A 21,151-nucleotide genomic window follows, 5' to 3' on the forward strand; every position below is an offset into this window, starting at 1 on the left:
GTGTGGTTGCTTCCCCTACGTCCATTCTCCCTTCTCTTGGTAATGACCGGATTTTTATTTGGGTCTTACTCTTCTGTCCGCTCCAAGCAACCAACGAGGGAAGTTGGATCTAGGTTCGAGAGGTGTGGTCGATGGCTCAAGCCTAAGGAAATAAGCATCACCTTACATCCTCTGGCCACAGCGCAAACATGAGGCCTCATTTGAACCCCTGAGACCGGAGAAATCTGTGGGGTGCTTCTTTGCTCACAACACATATATGAAAAGTACTGACAGTAATTGATAATTTCCCTGAGAGAGTACCAGCAATTGAAAACCAAAACCAACCCAAGATCGTTCTAGCCATTTATCAATAACCGCGTTCTTCCTGGAAGCTACGCACATTTCACATTCTTAGTAGAATACTGAATCAGTGTCTTCAGGAAACTTGAGTAATATGTTAATTTTAGTTAAAAAAAATTCAGGGTCTCGTAATAGCTCACTTAATAGAATATCAGAAAGTAAGTCACCATAAAAACTGCAGGTAGACCCCGGTCCTCTATTGTGAACTGAGGACCATTCTTTGAGAATCACGCGTGGAACAGGCTATGCTCAAATATTTGGGTCTGAGGACCTCTTTTTTTTTTCTTTTAATTGAGGTGAAATTCACATAACCAGAAAAAATGTACATGTCAGTGGTATTTATTGTGCTCAGAAGGGTGTTGTGTCAAACATTGAATAATCACTCTCCCCAGCTCTGGTTAACCACTAATTTGCTTTCTGTCTCTATGGATCTCCCTGCTGTGGGTATATCATATAAAAGGAATCATATATGACCTTTTGTGTCTGGCTTCTTTCCCTTCGCATGTTTCTGAAGCTCACCCACCTTGTACCGTGAATCAGTACTTTATCAATATTTTATTCCTTTTTATGGCTGAATAATACTGCAGTGTGTGGGTAGACCAACCACAAATCGCTCGTCCCTTTGTGCATTGATGGGAACTTGGGCTGTTGCCCCCTCTTGGCTGTTTGGCTATCGTGCCGTTAGAAATAGTCATGTACAAATTTGTGTGGTTTTCACCTCTTGGATATCTCTTGGAATTGCTGGGTCATGTGGTAATTGTGTGTTTCATGTTTTGAGGAACCAACAGTCTGTTTTCCACAGTGTCCGCACCTGTTACATTTCTGCCAGCAATGTACGAGAAATCCTATTTCTCCACATTTGTTATTCTCCTTTTTGCTGAAAGTCATCTTCATGGGTATGGAGGGGTATCTCACTGTGGTTTGGATTTGCATTTCTGGAATGACCAATGATAACGCGTTTGTTAACTATTTGTCAGGACCTCTGTACATTATTAGAAAGTACTGAGGAGGGGCGCCTGGGGCGGCTCAGTCAGTTGAGCGTCCAACTCTTGATTTTCACTCAGGTCATGATCTCGGGGTCGTGGGATCGAGCCCTGGCATTGGGCCCTGTGCTGGGTGTGGAGCCTGCTTAGGATTCTCTCTCTCCCTCTCCTTCTGCCCCTTCCTGCTGCCCCCACCCCTGTGGTCTATTTCTCTAAGAAAAGAGTATTGAGAATCCCAAAGAGCTTTTATCTAGTTTCATCTGCGTAGTTATAGCTAGTGATACTTACCTCATGTAGACACTAAAACCAAGAAATTTAAAAAATATTATTTATTAGTTCTCTTATAAACAATAGTAATACTCATTACATGTTAACATCAGAGCGATGACATCATCACATATCATGTAGTTTCTGGAAAACTCCACCACACACTTAGAGTGAGCATGAAAAAGGTAAATAATATCTTAATCATTATTTAATACATTTGGTCTCATAGGTCTCCCCCCTGCCAAAATGAGTCATGATAATTCAATTTTACTCAAGATAAGTAACACTAAAAAAAAATTTTTTTTTTCCTGGTCTGAGATTCCCCTCAACCCAGAAAACATGTACTTGGGGGCATGGGGAAGTGGACACTGGGATCTGGACTGTACTTGGTTAGTCACAGAAGGGGCAGAAAATGGTTCTTTAATCTGGATATGGTCCTGCTGATGCCTGTCCATTTTTAAAATAACACTTTCCTGGCCTTTCAGAAATGAACACTGGCCGGTTTTAACCTTTCTCCTTAATCATGTGATTTTTGAGAGTGGATGGGCATGGAGACCTACAACCCAGTGGTTCTCAAAGTGTGGTCTCCAGGCCAGGCCAGCCTCAGCAGCATCACCTGGAACTTGTTACAAGTGTAAATCCTTGGCCGGCCTGAACCTGCTGACTCAGAGACCCAGGAGATGTGCCCCCGCCCCCGCCATGGTCTAACTGGGCCTCCAGGTGAGTCTGATTTGCTAACCGTATTGCTAACAGTTTGAGGGCTACTAAGGGGTGACCTTTTGCAGGTTACCTTCTGTCAGTGTGATCTCCCTCCCTGCGCCACACTTCCTTCTTTCCTTCCATCCATAGAGTGTTTCGATCCCTTATCAGTGCTCTTATGATACTGATTCGGAAATGTAGGCATTCGCACGTGACGTGTCTGAGAACATCACCCTCGTGCAGACCAAATTCAGAGCATCATTTATAGCAATCCCACAGAAACGAACCGGTAAGAGGGGTGTGTTAGTAACATACAGGTAGCTCTTTTTTACTACGTACAGTTTGTTACCTGGGACGTAGTTTCCCCTTCTTTTCCCAGCGTACTTCTAGCAAAATCCTTTTAAACGCTGAGCTCTGTGATCCCCAAAGGTGTGGTTGCCCTCTGTCGGTGTTACCCAAAGATTACTCTGCTATGGCTTCTGTTTAGAAATTCAGAAATTCAGACTGAAGTGGAAGGGGGCTAGTTTAGAGGACTGAGCTAAGGACAAAAAGATTCGGAGTTCTTAGAAGGCGTTCCTGAAGGAATGTGGCCAGGAGAATGGGCTAATCCGCCAAAAGTTGGGGAAGAATCTGCGTCCATCACAGGGTGAGGTCCAATCACGTAGGGTGGGGAGTGCGTGCGTGTGTGTGTGTGTGTGTGTGTGTGTCTATTTACATTGGTGCTGGGGTTTTCCTTGGGATTTCTAAACTGAGAAGTTAGGGTGAAATTAATACGAAGCTACTCTTCTTTATACTGTATATGGTGTGGAGAGAGTCCCATGCTGTTCAAGCCTGAATGACCATGTCGACATGAAAATAAGACCTACAGTTCTGGCTGTTCCTTCCTGTTCCTCCAGTGACCTTGGAGCTGCTCTGCAGAAGCAGGTCAAGTTCACTTGTTGATACTACAGAGCTGGTTTTGTCATGAGGCTGCCATTGCCCGGTGTGTCAGCATGTGACTTCAGAGTTTTCCAAAACCCAAGAGATCACAGGAGATGCCTCTTGGGTGAGCGTTCGACTTCTTTGATTTTGCTTATGCTCCTTGACTTCTGTGAGCTGTTCTTGGCTTCTTACCACTTCTGGTTTTCTAGATGGTTCTTCTACTCTCCCTCCTGTGGTGACACAGCCAAGTCACAGTCATAGGTGTAATACTGCACCAAGAAAAGAATGTGATTCCCCCCCTAAGCTGATGTGGGTAGAGCCTTCAACATAACCCCCCACTGACCCGCTCACTTAAAATTCCACCCCTGGATCCTGTCCTCTTCCCACAGGCTGAAATCTGACCCCAAGGTCTCCCTGTGCCTCCAGAGCCCCAGACTGGCTACCCCGTGGTTCCTACAGCACGGTGATGCAATCATTGTGCGATGAGTACACCTTCCATTTCCTTGTCAGTTCCAGGGCTGGGTGGTTACAGGGGCGGAGGCTGGGTCGGTCTCAGTGAATGGACTGCAGAATGCTTCTGCTTTGGGGCTGATCCCCCAAGGCTGTCCTGCTGTTTGCCTGTATTTCATCCTGGTGTATAGAGACTAAGGGGTCCCCCTGTCACTCTCGAAAATCTGGGGTCACCCCTGCTCCACCCATCTTCCTTAACCCTCACTGCCAATCAGCTGGCAAATCCTGCTAATTTGACCCCCTTAATGTATTTCTTGATTCTTTTCCTCCTTTTTAATGTGTGCCCACTGACCTAGCTCGTGCTCACCTTGTCTCTCTAAATATTCCATCATAACTGCCACCATGATTCCTTGGTCCCTTACATCTAGCTTCTGCTGTAGCCAGACTGTCCGAAGGGCCTGTGCTACCATTTGTCCTGTAGGTCAAGCTTCTGTGGTTCTCTGTTGCCCCCAGGATAGGGTCTGAGCCCCTCTGCCTGACCTGGCCTTCCATGACGTGGTCACTGTCCACCCCTATGGCAGCGCTGTGGCCGCTGCCCGTGCACCTCGCAGCCTGGTGTTCAGAACTGCCTGACTTCTCCCGGCCATCGTCGTGGCCCCTCACGCCGCCTTACCTCTCCCTGTGCTCGCCCCGCCTAGCAGCCATCTCCTGCCTTCCTTCATCTGGGCACCATCAACTCTAAAAGCCTTGCTGGCACCACCTTGAAGTATTAAGTGTACTTTCTCTTTGTTCCTATAACACCTCAATCTCGGGCTTTAAAAATGTGTGCTTCAACTCTATTTGTTTCGTCTTCTCTACGGGTCTGCAAGCTCCTTAGAGCAGCGACCGTTTGTATTCATCTTTGGGCCCCTAGCAAGCGTTTGGCACATAGCAGATACTCTTGTGATAGTGTTCGTCTGTTTGTTTGTTTTTTAAATTGAGATACGATTGACATGTAACATTGTGGAAGTTTGTGGCGTACAACGCGTTTATCTATTTTTTAGTATATTGTATTTCTGTATTGCAGCGTGATTGCCACCATAGCGTCAGCAAACACCTCCATCGTGTCACCTAATTATCGTTTCTCTTTTGTGGGGAGAACANGCCTTGAAGGATTAAGTGTACTTTCTCTTTGTTCCTATAACACCTCAATCTCGGGCTTTAAAAATGTGTGCTTGGGGGCGCCTGGGTGGCGCAGCGGTTGAGCGTCTGCCTTCGGCTCAGGGCGTGATCCCGGCGTTATGGGATCGAGCCCCACATCAGGCTCTTCCTCTNTGCTCGCCCCGCCTAGCAGCCATCTCCTGCCTTCCTTCATCTGGGCACCATCAACTCTAAAAGCCTTGCTGGCACCACCTTGAAGTATTAAGTGTACTTTCTCTTTGTTCCTATAACACCTCAATCTCGGGCTTTAAAAATGTGTGCTTCAACTCTATTTGTTTCGTCTTCTCTACGGGTCTGCAAGCTCCTTAGAGCAGCGACCGTTTGTATTCATCTTTGGGCCCCTAGCAAGCGTTTGGCACATAGCAGATACTCTTGTGATAGTGTTCGTCTGTTTGTTTGTTTTTTAAATTGAGATACGATTGACATGTAACATTGTGGAAGNGCTCCCCCCGCTTGTGTCCCCTCTCTCGCTGGCTGTCTCTATCTCTGTCAAATAAAGAAATTAAAAAAAAAAATCTTTAAAAAAAAAAAAAAAATGTGGGNTGCACCTCGCAGCCTGGTGTTCAGAACTGCCTGACTTCTCCCGGCCATCGTCGTGGCCCTCACGCCGCCTTACCTCTCCCTGTGCTCGCCCCGCCTAGCAGCCATCTCCTGCCTTCCTTCATCTGGGCACCATCAACTCTAAAAGCCTTGCTGGCACCACCTTGAAGTATTAAGTGTACTTTCTCTTTGTTCCTATAACACCTCAATCTCGGGCTTTAAAAATGTGTGCTTCAACTCTATTTGTTTCGTCTTCTCTACGGGTCTGCAAGCTCCTTAGAGCAGCGACCGTTTGTATTCATCTTTGGGCCCCTAGCAAGCGTTTGGCACATAGCAGATACTCTTGTGATAGTGTTCGTCTGTTTGTTTGTTTTTTAAATTGAGATACGATTGACATGTAACATTGTGGAAGTTTGTGGCGTACAACGCGTTTATCTATTTTTTAGTATATTGTATTTCTGTATTGCAGCGTGATTGCCACCATAGCGTCAGCAAACACCTCCATCGTGTCACCTAATTATCGTTTCTCTTTTGTGGGGAGAACATTTAAGATCTAGTCTCTTAGCAACTTTGAAGTATATAATACAGTATTGTTGACTATAACACTATGCTGTGCATTAGATCTCCAGAACTTTTTCATTTTCTAATTGCGAGGTTGTGCCCTTTGACCAACATCTACATAAGAGATATTATATACATTTTTTTGAGCTATATGGAGGACGGTAGGTGCAGAAAAGCGATAATAATAGTAAGTGTGCTAAGTGATTTTCATGAGTGGAAAGCTCCTGGTTTCTAGCCCGCACTGTGCTGTAAGAACTTTCTGATGATGGAAATGTTTTGTAGTGTGTTATCCGGTAAGGTAGCCACACGTGGCTGTTGAACACTTGATGTGGCTAGTGTAACTGATGAACTGANGCTGTAAGAACTTTCTGATGATGGAAATGTTTTGTATGTGTGTTATCCGGTAAGGTAGCCACACGTGGCTGTTGAACACTTGATGTGGCTAGTGTAACTGATGAACTGAATTTTTAATTTTATGTCATTTATTTACATTTAGACTTAAATACCCACATGTGGCCATGGCTACTGTGTTGGACGGTGTAGTCCTAGACCTTCTCCAGCCCTGACCGAGTCCACAGGCATATCTGATCACTTCCTGCCTTGCTCAGAGCTCTCCTGGGGCAACGTTGGGAGAATGGTGTGTGGGTAAAGGATTAACAGCCAGCTCTTTGAAACAGTTGGCCTATTGCCATGGTGAAAATACTCCCACCACGCCCAGTTTCGAGCTACCAACGTGACAACTGAGTACAGGATTGGGAAGAGGTACACAGTAGCAGACGGTCGTATTGCAGCGCCTCGATACAGATACAATAGATCTAAATAACCCCGAGAACAAAGAAAGTAGTAAAATCATTAGCACGTGGCTACTTTTGAATATCTATTAACTTTGTTTTTAATATAATCTATGTAACTATGTTTATATACTGAATTTTCAATAATGGCTGTGCTGAAGAACAGTTCACCAAATTCATGAAAATTTAGCTGTTGGCGGTCAGGAGCCGGGGTAAGCCAACAGCTGTTGTTTATCACCGGCTCCTAGTCACTGTACACCCCCCGGGCCCACCCCCAGAACTATCAGATGTAGGATTTCTGTGTGGCCACAAGAGGGCACCACCAGATGAAATTAGATTCTAGGAAGGCTTTTCTNTTTGTCAGTCAGGAGCCGGGGTAAGCCAACAGCTGTTGTTTATCACCGGCTCCTAGTAACTGTACACCCCCCGGGCCCCCCCCCCAGAACTGTCAGATGTAGGATTTCTGTGTGGCCACAAGAGGGCACCACCAGATGAAATTAGATTCTAGGAAGGCTTTTCTCACTGCTAGAGCTGGTGGCAGAAGACGGTTTGAGGAATGAGTGTGGGTCTCCTGAAACACTGTAATTCTGCCAGAGCTTGTGGGAGCTCACATAGTTTCAGGCTGTTCGTTATGTCACAACCTAAATTCCAAACGTTTGCCACTCCCAAATAGCTTTGTCCCTTTGTGTCTGAAGGCTTTTCACCTTGAAGCTACTGAATGAAAGTTTCCTTGAGAGGTATTAAGTCTTGTCGGCGAAGGGCGGGGAGGACCGACTGCATGTCAAGTTCCCACAATGTACTGAGTACTTGACACACTTGATCTCACATAATCCTAAAATAACGCCTCAGGAATCAGCGAATACCTAGAGAAGTTGGTAGACTGTCAGGTATTTATGTGAGCAATTCCTAACGTAATGACCCTAGGGGCTTAGCCTCTGCATCGCAGTAACTGGCACTTTTTAACTCACAAGAGGGAACTCAGGAGTACTCGTGGGCCTGGTGACCAATATAACAGTACAAGAAATGTGACAGTTTTTCTCTGCCTGGGCTAACTATAGGATCTAAGAGCTCTGGGATTGGGTGGGGGGTGAGTCTGGGTCTTCTCAGGGTCTTCCTGGGGAGTTTACATCAGGGTAGGTTAGATGGCACAATGGTGGGATGTCCTCGATAGTCAGGAGAGTGACCGAGGAGGTCTGCAGTCCACTGTTAAAGGGAGGGAGAAAGTGGCTTTTCTCTCCGTGTGTGTGAAATGAATGCACTCTCTTGTTGCTTCATGCTCTCTCGTGCAGTGGTTCTCAAAGTTTGGTGCCTGGAACACCAGCGTCAATCTGACCTGGGAATTTGTCCGAAATGTAGATTTTCAGTACCCACCCCAGACCTGCTGAATCAGAAACTTGGAAGGCAGGGCCTAGCCATCCGTGTTTTAACAAACCCTCCAGGAGCTTCTGATTAACAAGCACTCAAGTCTGGGAATTACTGGCCTAGCGCAGAGTTCTTAAAACTGGATGTGTACGTATTCAGTGCCTCTGAGGAGCTTTAAGGAAATACCAATGTCTCAGTCACCAAAGTTCATATACTGTATGATTCCATTTGTGTGAAGTGTCCAGAACGGGCAAATCCACCGAGATGGGAAGTGAATTTGTGGTTTCCAGGGAATGAGGGAGTTGGGGAATTGGGGAGCACAGGGTTTCCTTTTGCGGTGATGGAAATGCTCTGGTGTGTAATGAGATAGTGGCATGTACAGAACATTGTCAAAAACCACTGCATTACGCACTTTAAAATGGTTAGAATGATGAATTTTATCTCAGCTGAAAAAACGAAAGTACTGATGTTCTAGAGATTCTGGTTGGAGAGCAAGATTGGTGTTTAAAAAAAGTCTCTCCTGCTTGTTCAAATTGGCAACCACGGTTGAAAATCCGAGTTAATGCAACTAAGGCCACACGTGGGTCCCGTCCCAGTCAAGGGGGTTCCGGTCTGACTGTCTGCAGTAGGTACAGGGAGAAGCTCCGGAGAGGAAAACTCAGAGGGATGCTGCCCTTTGTTTCCTTCCAGCCACGTGATGGGAGAAGAAATGTCTTGGGCCCTAGATTCAGGGTGCAGTTTTGGCCTCATGCAGTCCTGTTCGCATTGCTTGATCTGGGAACGTGTAGCTATTTCAAATGTTCTGAGAAGTTAGGTTGTGAGAACGTTTATTAGATACGCATCAAGCCTGGCATACAGTAGGTGCTCAACCAATGCTAGTTTCCTTTGCTTTCCCATTTCACCACACTCTTGTTGGGTGCTTTGGGAATGTGTGGGTTGGCCAGTTCTCGCTCTACTGCTCTCCAAACCACTGCTGGTTAGTGGGAGAATGGGGTGGCCTGGGGGCGAGGGGATCTCTGCCTGAGCTCTTCCCACTCCGGGCTGCACCCACCAGCTCCTGCCAGGGCTTCGTGACCATGACCACGTGGGACTCACCATCTCCGCTGCCAGGTGAGCCCGCTCAGAAGGAGGACGCTGATCAGCAGGAGAACGCAGCCGGCCACTGTCGACAGAGAAGCAGCTCAGCAAAGGGGCCTGCTGGGCTGGGTCGCAGAGCAGGCCGAGAAACCCCCCCAGAGCAAGGGCTTCCTGAAGAGGCGAGCGCTGGTGTTTCTGCCTTCCCTTCTCAGAATGCAGCTCCCACCCCGACATGACTTCCTAGGAGACTCAGGGACCAGGGCTGGAGCCCTGGGGAGGTGGGAAAGGGCTTGGCTCTTTCTGAGGAGCGTGAACTCCCTGACAGGCACTCTCTTCAGAAAGGTTCAGAGGCCTCAGTTAAGGGGGGCCACCAGGGAGGCCCGCAATGGCTGAAGGAAACGTCGAAATACAAGGAGAAATGACAGACACATGAGCCTCTCTTGAAAGTGTTCCTATTTCCCAAATGCTGTGTTCCTCTGGTGCTGGGGCGACCTCCTGCCAGCCCAGCTAACCTTAGCCTGTCTTGGACGGGCTTCACAGTGCATTTTTCCTTTTCTTCCCCAAGCTCTCTTGGCACATAACAGACATGTAACATTGCGGACGTTCACAGCATGCGAGGGCTGAGATTTGATGGGAGCGTACGTCACAACACGGTTAGCACCGGAACACCAGCCAAGACCGCCGGCCACCCCTCCTGTCTACCATTTCCTTTTTCCAGTGAGAACACGGGAGATTGACTCCTTGAGCAAATTTCGGGTCTACGATACCGTGTTGTTAACTATGGTCACCATGCTGCCCATTAGCTCCCCAGAACGATTCATCTTCTAACGGGAAGTCGGTGTCCCTCCACCAGCATCTCCCAGTCTCCCCCCACCCACAGGCCCCACAACCAGCGCTCTGCTCTCCGTTGCAATGAGCTCGTTTTTTTCTCCCTCCCTCAAAGCCTGTTTTTCTCTCCTACCAGGAAACGAATATAGGGTTTACGGGATATTTTGTCATTTAGGATCCATTCAGGAGGGCTTTCTTGGGGCGGCTTTGAGACGTCACAGCCCGCTTACTATGACTGATTACTATGAGTTTGTGTTGTTAAAATCCGGATTTGTCCTTCACTGGTATAACTATTACACAGTGTAAGGAGGGGGCGTTTTAAACTAACTGACCAACCGACTGACCCACTAGACCGACCACCAAGCAACGTACCCCACAGTCTCTGTCCAGGGTGCATTTTGTCCACAGAAGGCACGAGGCCTACCCACCTGCGATCTGATACTCGGTTGTGAATATGAATGACTCCGCGGCGGTAGCCACTTCCGTGTGTTTGTGGAAATCTGTGCAGAAGAGAGACGAGAAGATGATCGGTTTGTGCTGATTATCTGAGTGCGCTGGCTGGAGAGCTTAGGGCCTCTCGTGAGTGGAGCCTCGGAGCCCGATGGAAGGGCGTGACGGACAAGCCTGCCTTCCTTTGCCTTCCGGTGCCGACCTCAGCCTGACTTCTCCTGTTGCCAACACATGCTTTTGACATGTTTGTGATTTTTAAAGATAAATTTATTTGAGGGAAAAAGAGAGAGCAGGGGGGAAGGCAGAAGGAGAGGAGAAACTTGAACAGACTCTGTACCCAGTGTGGAGCCGGACACGGGGCTCGATCTCACGACCCTGAGATCACGACCTGAGCCAAAACCAAGGGTCAGATGCCCAACCGACTGAGCCACCCAGGCGCCCTGCTTTTGACATTTTTGAGGGTTGGAGGGTCGGAGGGGCAGGCGCCTGGGAGGGGCTGCCGCAGGCCAACTGTGTTCGGGCTCTTGCCTGAGGACCCGAGGGCGGAGCTCTCGCCCTCCCAGAAAGTCTAGCCTTACCGGTAGTACTTGTCATTTTCAAGGGGGAGGAAGTGTCTCTCCCAGGAGCACCGGTGCTTGCTTGAGGCTCTCCTGCGTCATCTGGTGGGGAGAGGAAGTGATGAGGGTGGGGGCAGCGGGTTTCCTGAGCTGACCCCAGACACGCTCAGTGGGCTGCGGATCGCCCTTCTCAGCACGTTGTCTGGGGGCCCCACACCCTGCGGCTAGAGCGGGTCACAGGTGTGCGGGGAGATGGGCCCAGCAGAGCCGGGTGGGAGGGCATTTTGACCCTGATCTGCTGGCTGTGGAACCCCGAGCAGCTCCTTCTCCCCAAGCTTCCCATTCAGCCCTGGTTTCCATCTGTGGCTTGGAAACAGGTCATGATAATCCAGCCCCGCAGAAACATCAAATGAAGCAGAAATGCTCAAGAGGACAGTTTCTCTCGGTGACAGGTCCCCGGTTCTTTGCGGGTGTTCCAGTCACCCAGGACACAGCCCTGCCCTGCCGTCCTTTTATGAGGGAAGTGACACGTGTCAGCCACCAGGCTCCTAGCAGGCACACTGCCGGGGAATGTCATCAAAAAGACAGGAGTGCCACTTGACCCGTGGGCTGGACCCAGGCACCCGCAGGCTCCTCACCCCCTTCCCTGTCCTCGGAATGTGAGTCCTGCTTGCCTTTCCCACTCTCAGAGGCTGCTCCAAGGACACAGCCTTGAGCAGTGACATGGTGTTGAGAACATCTGCAGAGCATACGTGACTGAACCCAGTTAAGGCCTCTTTATAAACTTGTAAGATCTGGGGGGCGAGCGCTGGGATCCAGTCCTCTTGCTGCCGCCCCGCAGGTAAGTTCCCTCTGCTTGTTCAAACTGCAGCCTGCCAACCGGCCTGCCTCTTTCCCCAGTCTCTGCCTGCGCTCCTTATGGGGGCAGCTTCAGATTTCACCCAGGAAACTCCCGGGAGAGCTATGAACCAATAGGCGGTGAGCTAAGAAACCTCTAACACCAAGTTTAAATCTGAGCGGCTTTTGGTTGTAAAAATAGTAATACACTTTCAGAATGAGAATAGTAGGCCCCTGCATGGGTGAGTTGTACGTGCGTCTGAATGAGTGCGTGTGCGCGCGCGTGCACATGCCTGCTTGAGTCAGCCCCTTCCCTGCACATCTGCACTTGTATCAAAGCTCAGGGGGGATTACACGAGGAGAAGGAGCACGCGAACAGTGCAGCGCTGGACCGATAATGAGTTTACATTATATGTCAGTAAATCAGAAGCGTGTGGGGGGCAGGCTGGACTTGCCCTTTTGAATGAGAGGAAGTCCTGGTAGCTTAGAAGACGTCGAATTTCAGGATCGGCTAGGACGGGGCAGCTTGTCTCCAGTGAGGTAACACCAGGGGAGCTTTGGGGCACTTGAGAGATCTTCCCCCGTCTTCTACCATTTATCCTCACTCAGGGTACAGGGAACCCGAGGTGATAGAGACCTTAGTTTATCTGGTCTCTTTTCTAGAGTGAGAGAAAGCAGAGGCCCAAGGAAAGGAAGTGGTTTGCCCACGGTCACACTGCTGGTGGTCAGGAATTCCACTCCGCTCAGGCTGCTGGAAAAAGCAGGGCAATAGGTCCAAGCGGGTGCCTCCATACCTGGAAACGGACTGTCCGTCCTCTCACTTATGCATTTGAGCTGGGGCTGTGACCACTGGGTCTTCCCTGAGATCCTTTTGCAGACGCTCTGGGCAGAACCTCTGTGTAGGGCCCTGAATCCCTGTGCACACTGGTAGTGAACCGTCTGCCCCACCGCAAAGTGGTAGATTCTCTTTGGATCTTCATGTTCCCAGGAAGGAGGCTCCCTGCAGTGACCTGCAAGAGGGAAAGGGAGTTCTGAAGGCACCGTGAGTGAATCGGAGTTGCGTCTTCCTAGAGACCGGACCTTGGTTCTGACCGTTTTGTTCATTCATTCATTCTTTCTTTTATTCAACCGATATATACTGAGAACGTCTGTGTCAGGAACTTTGCTAGGCGCTTGGTGGGAGGGCACATAGACCCTGTCACTCCCGTGGGAGTGGACGATGGATTGAGTGAGGAAGACAGCTGAAGGCAGAATGTCCAGAGTGTTATCGCTGAGGAACAGACGCTTGCTGTGGGAACATGGAGGAATAAGCAGTTACTTGTGGTGATGGCGAGGGTTCTCGTGAGAGGGCAGGAGTGGGAAGGGCAGTCTCAGCTGAGGGATAAAGGTAGTCTCTAGCCCAATGGGGCCAATGAAGGGTGAAGGGTCTCCATGGCTAGGGGAGGAGGCACATCCCCCCTCGGGGGCTGCTGGTCATCTTGGGCCATGGCTGAAGGACTGGAGAGAGAGCCAAAGCCAGAAGAAGGGAAGGCTGAGAGAATCTCGGGGAAATGGAACCTGATCTCGGATCACACCATGCCTAAGCCTGCACCCTGTGAGCCCTGCCGAGGCCTCTGAAAGTTCCCCCATGCCCTCAAACCTTCCACTCGCCCAACTAAAACCCAAGCCAGGCTGGTCTTGTAAACACTGATCATGTCCTGCTCTGATTTATCCTCAGGATTCCCTACCCCACCCCAAATCTGGATATACGAAACCACATGTACCCTCTCTCCCCAGACATGTGCTCTGACCTTCCAGACCTTCCACAATCTGAATACCCAATATGACCTTTAAAAGTATCTTACATATAACCCCCCTGCCCCAGAGGGAAGCTGAGAGCAGTCCTGTCCCCAGTGGTCTGCTCTGGTGTAGCACCTTGCAAATCATGGCTGAACTTGTGTTTTCACCTCAGAATAAAATTTCTTTTACCACCAATGAAATCCATGATGGTCTGAACCTGTTTAAATTATGTTTGCTTCTCTCAAATGAAAACATCCCATTAAGAGCATCTGTGGCCAGAACGAGTGGTTATCTCTCAAATAAGAACAGCAAATATTGGAATGAAGCATGAAAGACTATGGACTCTGAGAAACAAAATGAGGGCTTCAGAGGGGAGGGGGGTGGGGGAATGGGATAGGCTGGTGATGGGTAGTAAGGAGGGCATGTATTGCGTGGTGCACTGGGTGTTATATGCAGCTAATGAATCACCGAACTTTACATCAAAAAAAATAAAATAAAATAAATTAAAAATTAAAAAAAAAAGAACAGCAAATATTGACCTCCTGAGAAACCTTGGAAGAACTGTTCAATGTAATATGGGGAAAAGAGAGAAAAACAAACAATTAAATGTGTTTTGAAATGCCATTCAGCCCAAAGTTGGAGGTACAACATAAAAACATCATATTGCAATAGTGCCCCTGGATTTGTCTTTTTTTTTTAATAATGGAAGCTGAAAATAAATTAAAATTAATTTAAAACAAGTGATCAGTAGAAAGATCCCTAGTAAGACCTGAGGTCTTCCTCCTAAATGAGGGTTTAGCCAAGCCTTTTAACTTCTCTGTGTCTCATTTTCTTCAGTAAATCACAGTAATAATCCTGCTCCCTGACTCACTGGGTTGTGAGGTTTAGACGAAATTATATACAGGATGATAAAGTGTTTTTGGAAGGTAACAGAATTAGCATAGGACAATAGGGTCTTGTAAAGGTCAGCGGGTCCCCCAGAAGCTCAGGTTTTCCTAACGGGCTCTATGTCCTCGTGGTGTGAGGACCCGACTTTGGTGTGATTCATTTTGCAGTTGTGCTCACTCCCCCACATCGCATGAGCTAGGGTGTGTTTGTCGGCGGCTTGCACACTCACCCACGTGGCAGGCAGGCTTCACAACCCTGTTCATAGAAACATTTTGGGGTGAATTGCTTTGCGGGCAGTTGATTATCTCGTACGGAAGGGGAGAACTCAGAGCATTTCCTCCAGGGCAGGAAAGGCTGTCTACAAGGCTGGGCACAGGAGTCCCAATCGACCTGCTTTTGAATTCAGTTCAGTTGAACTGGGTTGAACTGAATCGAGCCCAGGTCTACTCCGCCAGCTCCCAAAGCAGGAGGAAGCCCAGAGCCCATGTAGGCTTGAAATGCTGAGTGGCTCCAGAGCCCGCAAACATGACACAGTTGTTCTTGTTTACCTGATGTCCTAAAAGAAGGGGATCGTGAGACAGACCTTCCTCCTCTGGGGAGCACAGAGTATATCTGCAGGGGAAGAGCTGGCTCCCAGGCGTTGGCCAGACCGCTGGGCAGATCCGCCTCTTACCTAGAAGGTTACCTTGGTCCACGGGCAGCGTTGGGCTCTGCTTTTCCTTCTGTTCTTTGGGTCTAGGAGTAACTTGTCTTTCTGTGCTCTTGGAGGCTAGAGAATATAGATAGAAAGAAGCAAATAACTCCACGGCTGCTTAAAATAGAAAAAACACTCCTTGTGTATTCATTTATTCTAAGAGTGCCCTTCTGCTGCCTGTGACATGTCAGGCAGTATGGGGGGCAGGGGTTACAAAGAGGAGCCATACACACCCTCCTTGCCTGTGGGGTGCTCTCAGCGGGGCCTGGCAGTATTCCTCTGCATGACGTCAGAGGCCCACCATGTGTTTCTGAAAGAACTGAAAGATCGTCCGGTGTATGTGTCTCCCCAAAAGGGGCTCACTCCGGCCATCCACCTGCCAGCCTTGTGCGAGGGTGGGCCCGATGCCAGGAGGGATGGTGTGAGTCAGCGACCGCCGACACCCCTTGCTTCCCTAAAGCAGTCCACTTAAAAGGCAAAGGGATTCAATCTTTTGGAATTCAACAGGACACTCCTCTCTATCGTGAAGACTTTGGCAAAGGAGTTGAGTCTGGCCACGGCCGTGAGCGGCTCGGGATTCTAACTGAGGATCGGGGGAGGGTCTGCTGGGGAAAGAGGCGGCGGGTGCTTCCATAGCCGTCTCCAGACCTTGCAGTCTGTGCCTGGTGCGGCGGACACAGAACTCACTATGGCTCACAGACACCATCTCCAGGGCTAAGGAACAAAAGGACAAACGGACCCACCCCTTTTCACCACGTTCCATTATCACAGAGTGGACAAAAAACCTGGTAGAGAAATCAGGCTTGTGAGAGAGCCTTCAGGATTCGATGAAGAGCATACAATAGCAAAATCAGCTCAACTTAGGTTCAGAAAGTCCCTTTGGGGGTCACTGCCTCTGCATTCCACTCCAGGAAGGCGACCTGCCTGCGATCTCCGGGCAAGGGCAAGCGGCTCTGCCTTCCCTGCTCGCCCTTCCCAGCAGGGAAGAGGTTCAGGACCCTTAGTCCTCTGCTGATTCCAATCACATCCAGTAGTGAGGGCCACAGGGCTCTCAAGCCAGGTTGTAAAGTCCAGAAATAAAGACGTTGAAAGGGAACAGCTCCCTCTTCCTCTCTGCTTCCCCAGTGCAGATTTGGGGCCTTGCCCGCACACCAGCCTGACTTGCCTTTGGGCTTGATATTCTCCTTGCTCCCCCAGCGCAGCCAGGGTCTTGCAGGACTGGAACAAGGGGACAGAGGAGTCTTTGGGAGACTATTTCTCAAGCTCTGGAATGCCAGTTCCTGACACTGGGCTGGGCAGACCCTGGACCGACAATCCTTTCTCCTTGACCATATATTTGCCCTCCCAGGAAACGCACGAAAGACCTGATGGCAGCCACGTTGAAAATTTCCGTAATAGGGGCGCCTGGGTGGCTCCGACGGTGAAGCGTCTGCCTTCGGCTCAGGTCATGATCCCAGGGTCTTGGGATCGAGTCCCACACCGGGCTCTTTGCTCAGCGGGGAGTCTGCTTCTCCCTCTACCCCTCACCCCACTTGTGCTCTCTCTCACTTGCTCTCCCTCTCTCTCTCTCTCTCAAATAAATAAAATCTTAAAAAAAAAAAAAAAAAAGAAAATTTCCGTAATAGATAACACGCTCCAGCTCAGTAGCTCGAGCTTCTCTTCCCGTTTTACTCTTATCAGGGAAGGAACTGCCTCGCCCACTGCCTGGGCTCTTGTCCCCAGAGCTTCTTCCTTAGGGTTGGGGAGGTGGCCGCTGAAGAGGAGAGGGCGCAGAGCGTCGTGGGGGCTGCTGGGAATTCGCGCGGCCCTGTTTGCTGGGGGGGAGCTGGGGGCGGCGGCAGAGTCCGCACATGGGCGGGGAGGTGTGAGCTTCCGAGAGCAAAACGCAAGAGAGTGAACGCGGCCTGACAGGTAGATACTCGCTGGGATTGTTATTATTTTTCTTATTGTTTATATAGGCTCATTCTGACTATTCCTTTTAAATTTTTTCTTTCTAAAAAAATTGTGATGGGCTCTGCGTAGCGTAAAACTTGCCATAGCAAGCATTTTTCACCTACAGTTGAGGGGCATCAAGTGCATTTACTTTGCCGTGAAGTGGACTTATTTTCGAATTGTTCACTAATGATTAGGATAACATCTGTTCCCGCTCTCCCCGCAAAATGTAAGTTCTTAGAGTGCTGGGTATCCCGAGGCCTAGAGCAGTCCTTGGAACCGGGAGGCACTCCTTAAACGTTGGTCTAGTGAATTATTTTCCAGGACCCACTGAGGTGAGTTATCGTGGAGTGTGGGCTGGCCAGTTTCGTCTGTAGGGCTGAGTGAGCAAAAGCTGAAGCTTGCTAGAGTTCTTCTCTCTCCCTCCGTGTCACAGAGGAAACACTTACATGTACTTCTGCACTGACATCTGTTTTCCCAGGAAGCGTGGCTGGCGTTTCCCGCACAATGCATGAAGTTGCTTAGTCTGCGGTAGCCTCTCTCACACCCACAATTCAACACCGTGCCCGTCTTGTACTCGAGAGCTCTGTATGTGGCGTGCTTGAGGTCTGGCGGGTTACCGTCACACAGGTCTGCAAAGGAAAAGAGGCGTGTTAGGAGTTCAGGACGTTCCACTCGTGCACTCACATACTTAACCCTGCGATGATGTCATCACACATTTCTTCACGTTCTTTAAAGGACCTTTGGGTACCCCACCTCTTCCTAGAAAGAGACGAAGGCTGTTGCCACTATCCTTTAGAAACCTTGGTATCAGAGACGGCTCAAACTTTGACTTCAACCAAGTTCCGCTCCAAATTGCAATGTATTTCAAACTTAATGAATACAAGTGAATGAGGTTTTATTCTGAATATGCCTTATGCTGAATAAGTGTAGAAAGAGAGAAGAGGACCAAAGAGTATGAGGAAAGGAAGGGAGGAAAGCCATGTAAATGGACATGTGTCAGTGATAAATACTTGTTGGAAAATAAGGATTGTCAGAATTGCTATAATTAGTGATTTTGTACCGTTTTCTTTTCTTTTCTCTTCTTTCTTTCTTCTTCTTCTTCTTTTTTTTTTTTTTTTTTTTTTTGAGAAATATATGTAAAGTGCTTCACCCAAAGTCTGGCAAGTAGGAAATGTGTATTTTTCACCCACCCACCCACCACTGAGTTTACCAAATTCCTTCTCATATCACAAAGACTTGACCTTTTCTCAGCCCCCTCAAGAATGGACACCGGTTTCCCACCAAGGACGCCAGAAATAGTGGCCAAATGCCCAAGTATTAAGGAAAAAAAGGGCACTGCTCAAATCAGAAAAATGATTCCATTGCATATCTTCCAACAAGTCCTGCTTGTTGAAAAAAGCCTGCTTGTTGAGAAAAGCCACAGGCTGGATAAAGAAAGTGGCTAGGAAGGATCACAGGAAACAGGAAAAGGTGAGACGGCACTGACAGCCTCTCCCTCCACCAGCACAGGCACCAAATCCAGACTGGTTGCTGCACTCATTGCTGGCAGACGACAGGCCACCGATTGCTTATTAATCATCACTCCATTGGAGTGAAGCTTCTCTGTCCTTACGCTGTGCCGAGCATCTTGCCACATCCAAGACTCAGGACACTCCTGAGCTCCTGAATCACAGAAGGTGAGTAGAGTGTGGACAGCTCACCCCATCTCTCACCAAGAAGGGTCTAAATGGAAACAATTTGAATGGCTCAGAGGGCCAGCGATTGTAAAGGGACATGTAACATATACACTGAATAAATACTGGTAAGCATAATGACTATAATAATAAGGCAAGGAAGGTAGCATGGTGGGGAGATAAATGGGCTTTAGATCCTAGCTCTACCAGCTTACTAACTATATAGTGTCATTGCTTTTACTTATCTAAGGCTTGGCCACTTTTTCTGTAAACTAGTATTATAATCATCATCATCATCATTTTACTGTTTGTTTTAAAGATTGCATGAAATAACATTCAAAGGTAAGTTGCAGAGCACCCTGCACATAATAGACATAGAATAGACCCCTGTTCTTCATCCTTCCTTTTTCCCTGTATCCAGGAAAGGAGAACGCTGATTCAGATAGAGGCAGGGCTGAAATTTACCTTAACCCTTATCTCCTGCAAGAGGTCATCTCTCTCTACAGCCCATACTCTCAGTACGACTCACTGGCACTTGTTGTACCTCAATACCAACCTGTGTTTTGAGTATCAGAAGGTAAATCTACTGCTAAAACAAGATATGCATAATAACCCAAAAAAACAAAGAAAAACAAGGCAAGGATGTTCCCTCTCATCACCACTTTTCAACATGGTGCTGGAAGTCCTGGCTAATGCAATTAGAAAAGAAAAGGACCACTTTGGAAAACAGTGTGGAGGTCCCTTAAAAAGTTAAAAATTGAGCTACCCTATGACCCAGCCATCACACTACTGGGTGTTTAACCCCAAAGATACAGACGTAGTAAAGAGAAGGGCCATATGCACCCCAATGTTCATAGCAGCATTGTCCACAATAGCCAAATCATGGAAGGAGCCGAGATGCCCTTCAACAGATGACTGGATTAAGAAGCTGTGGTCCATATATACAATGGAATATTACTCAGCTATCAGAAAGAACGAATTCTCAACATTTGCTGCAACATGGACGGCACTGGAGGAGATAATGCTAAGTGAAATAAGTCAAGCAGAGAAAGACAATTATCATATGATTTCTCTCATCTATGGAACATAAGAACTAGNAACTTTACATCGGAATCCGGGGATGTACTGTATGGTGACTAACATAATATAATAAAAAAATCATTTAAAAAAAAAGATTTACAAAGTATGTTAATTAACTGGAATTTAAATAAACTGAAAAAAAAGAAAAAAAATAAAGATAACTAGCATAAAAATAANACAGTGTGGAGGTCCCTTAAAAAGTTAAAAATTGAACTACCCTATGACCCAGCCATTGCACTACTGGGTGTTTACCCCAAAGATACAGACGTAGTAAAGAGAAGGGCCATATGCACCCCAATGTTCATAGCTGCATTGTCCACAATAGCCAAATCATGGAAGGAGCCGAGATGCCCTTCAACAGATGACTGGATTAAGAAGCTGTGGTCCATATATACAATGGAATATTACTCAGCTATCAGAAAGAACGAATTCTCAACATTTGCTGCAACATGGACGGCACTGGAGGAGATAATGCTAAGTGAAATAAGTCAAGCAGAGAAAGACAATTATCATATGATTTCTCTCATCTATGGAACATAAGAACTAGGATGATCGGTAGGGGAAGAAAGGGATAAAGAAAGGGGGGGTGGGGCGCCTGGGTGGCATAGCGGTTAGGCGCTTGGACTATGAGAAACAAACTGAAGACTTCAGAGGGGAGGGGGTGGGGGAATGGGATAGACTGGTGATGGGTAGTAAGGAGGGCACGTATTGCATGGTGCACTGGGTGTTATACGCAACTAATGAAGCATCAAACTTTACATCGGAATCTGGGGATGTACTGTATGGTGATTAACACAATATAATAAAATAAAATTAAAAAAAAAAAAAAAAGAAGCTGTGGTCCATATATACAATGGAATATTACTCAGCTATCAGAAAGAACGAATTCTCAACATTTGCTGCAACATGGACGGCACTGGAGGAGATAATGCTAAGTGAAATAAGTCAAGCAGAGAAAGACAATTATCATATGATTTCTCTCATCTATGGAACATAAGAACTAGGAGGATCGGTAGGGGAAGAAAGGGATAAAGAAAAGGGGGGTAATCAGAAGGGGGAATGAAACATGAGAGACTATGGACTATGAGAAACAAACTGAGGGCCTCAGAGGGGAGGGGGGTGGGGGAATGGGATAGACCGGTGATGGGTAGTAAGGAGGCATGTATTGCATGGTGCACTGGGTGTTATAAGCAACTAATTAATCATCGAAACTTTACATCGGAATCTGGGGATGTACTGT

At 47.9% G+C, this 21,151-nt stretch overlaps 1 protein-coding gene across 4 annotated transcripts in view; it reads right to left on the minus strand.

The window, feature by feature from the left end:
• Positions 1–1,636: 1,636 nt before the first annotated feature.
• IL2RA (interleukin 2 receptor subunit alpha) overlaps positions 1,637–21,151 on the minus strand; it is a 67,666-nt gene continuing 48,151 nt past the window's right edge. Inside the window, exons 2-8 of one of the 4 annotated variants that reach the window (XM_034644082.1) lie at positions 17,605–17,787; positions 15,203–15,298; positions 12,657–12,872; positions 11,047–11,127; positions 10,447–10,518; positions 9,209–9,275; positions 1,637–3,478 (exon numbers count right to left, since the gene is read on the minus strand). In XM_034644082.1, coding sequence (XP_034499973.1) covers positions 3,415–3,478; positions 9,209–9,275; positions 10,447–10,518; positions 11,047–11,127; positions 12,657–12,872; positions 15,203–15,298; positions 17,605–17,787 — 779 coding nt within the window. In that variant the 3' untranslated portion in view covers positions 1,637–3,414. Of the gene's footprint in view, positions 3,479–7,631; positions 8,916–9,208; positions 9,276–10,446; positions 10,519–10,639; positions 11,128–12,656; positions 12,873–15,202; positions 15,299–17,604; positions 17,788–21,151 lie in introns of those variants that run through there. The other 3 variants (XM_011226380.3, XM_034644084.1, XM_034644083.1) reach the window with 3 other exon arrangements.

The sequence above is a fragment of the Ailuropoda melanoleuca genome, chromosome 15 (genome assembly GCF_002007445.2).
Source record: "Ailuropoda melanoleuca isolate Jingjing chromosome 15, ASM200744v2, whole genome shotgun sequence".
In the NCBI taxonomy this organism is placed as follows: Eukaryota; Metazoa; Chordata; class Mammalia; order Carnivora; family Ursidae; genus Ailuropoda; species Ailuropoda melanoleuca.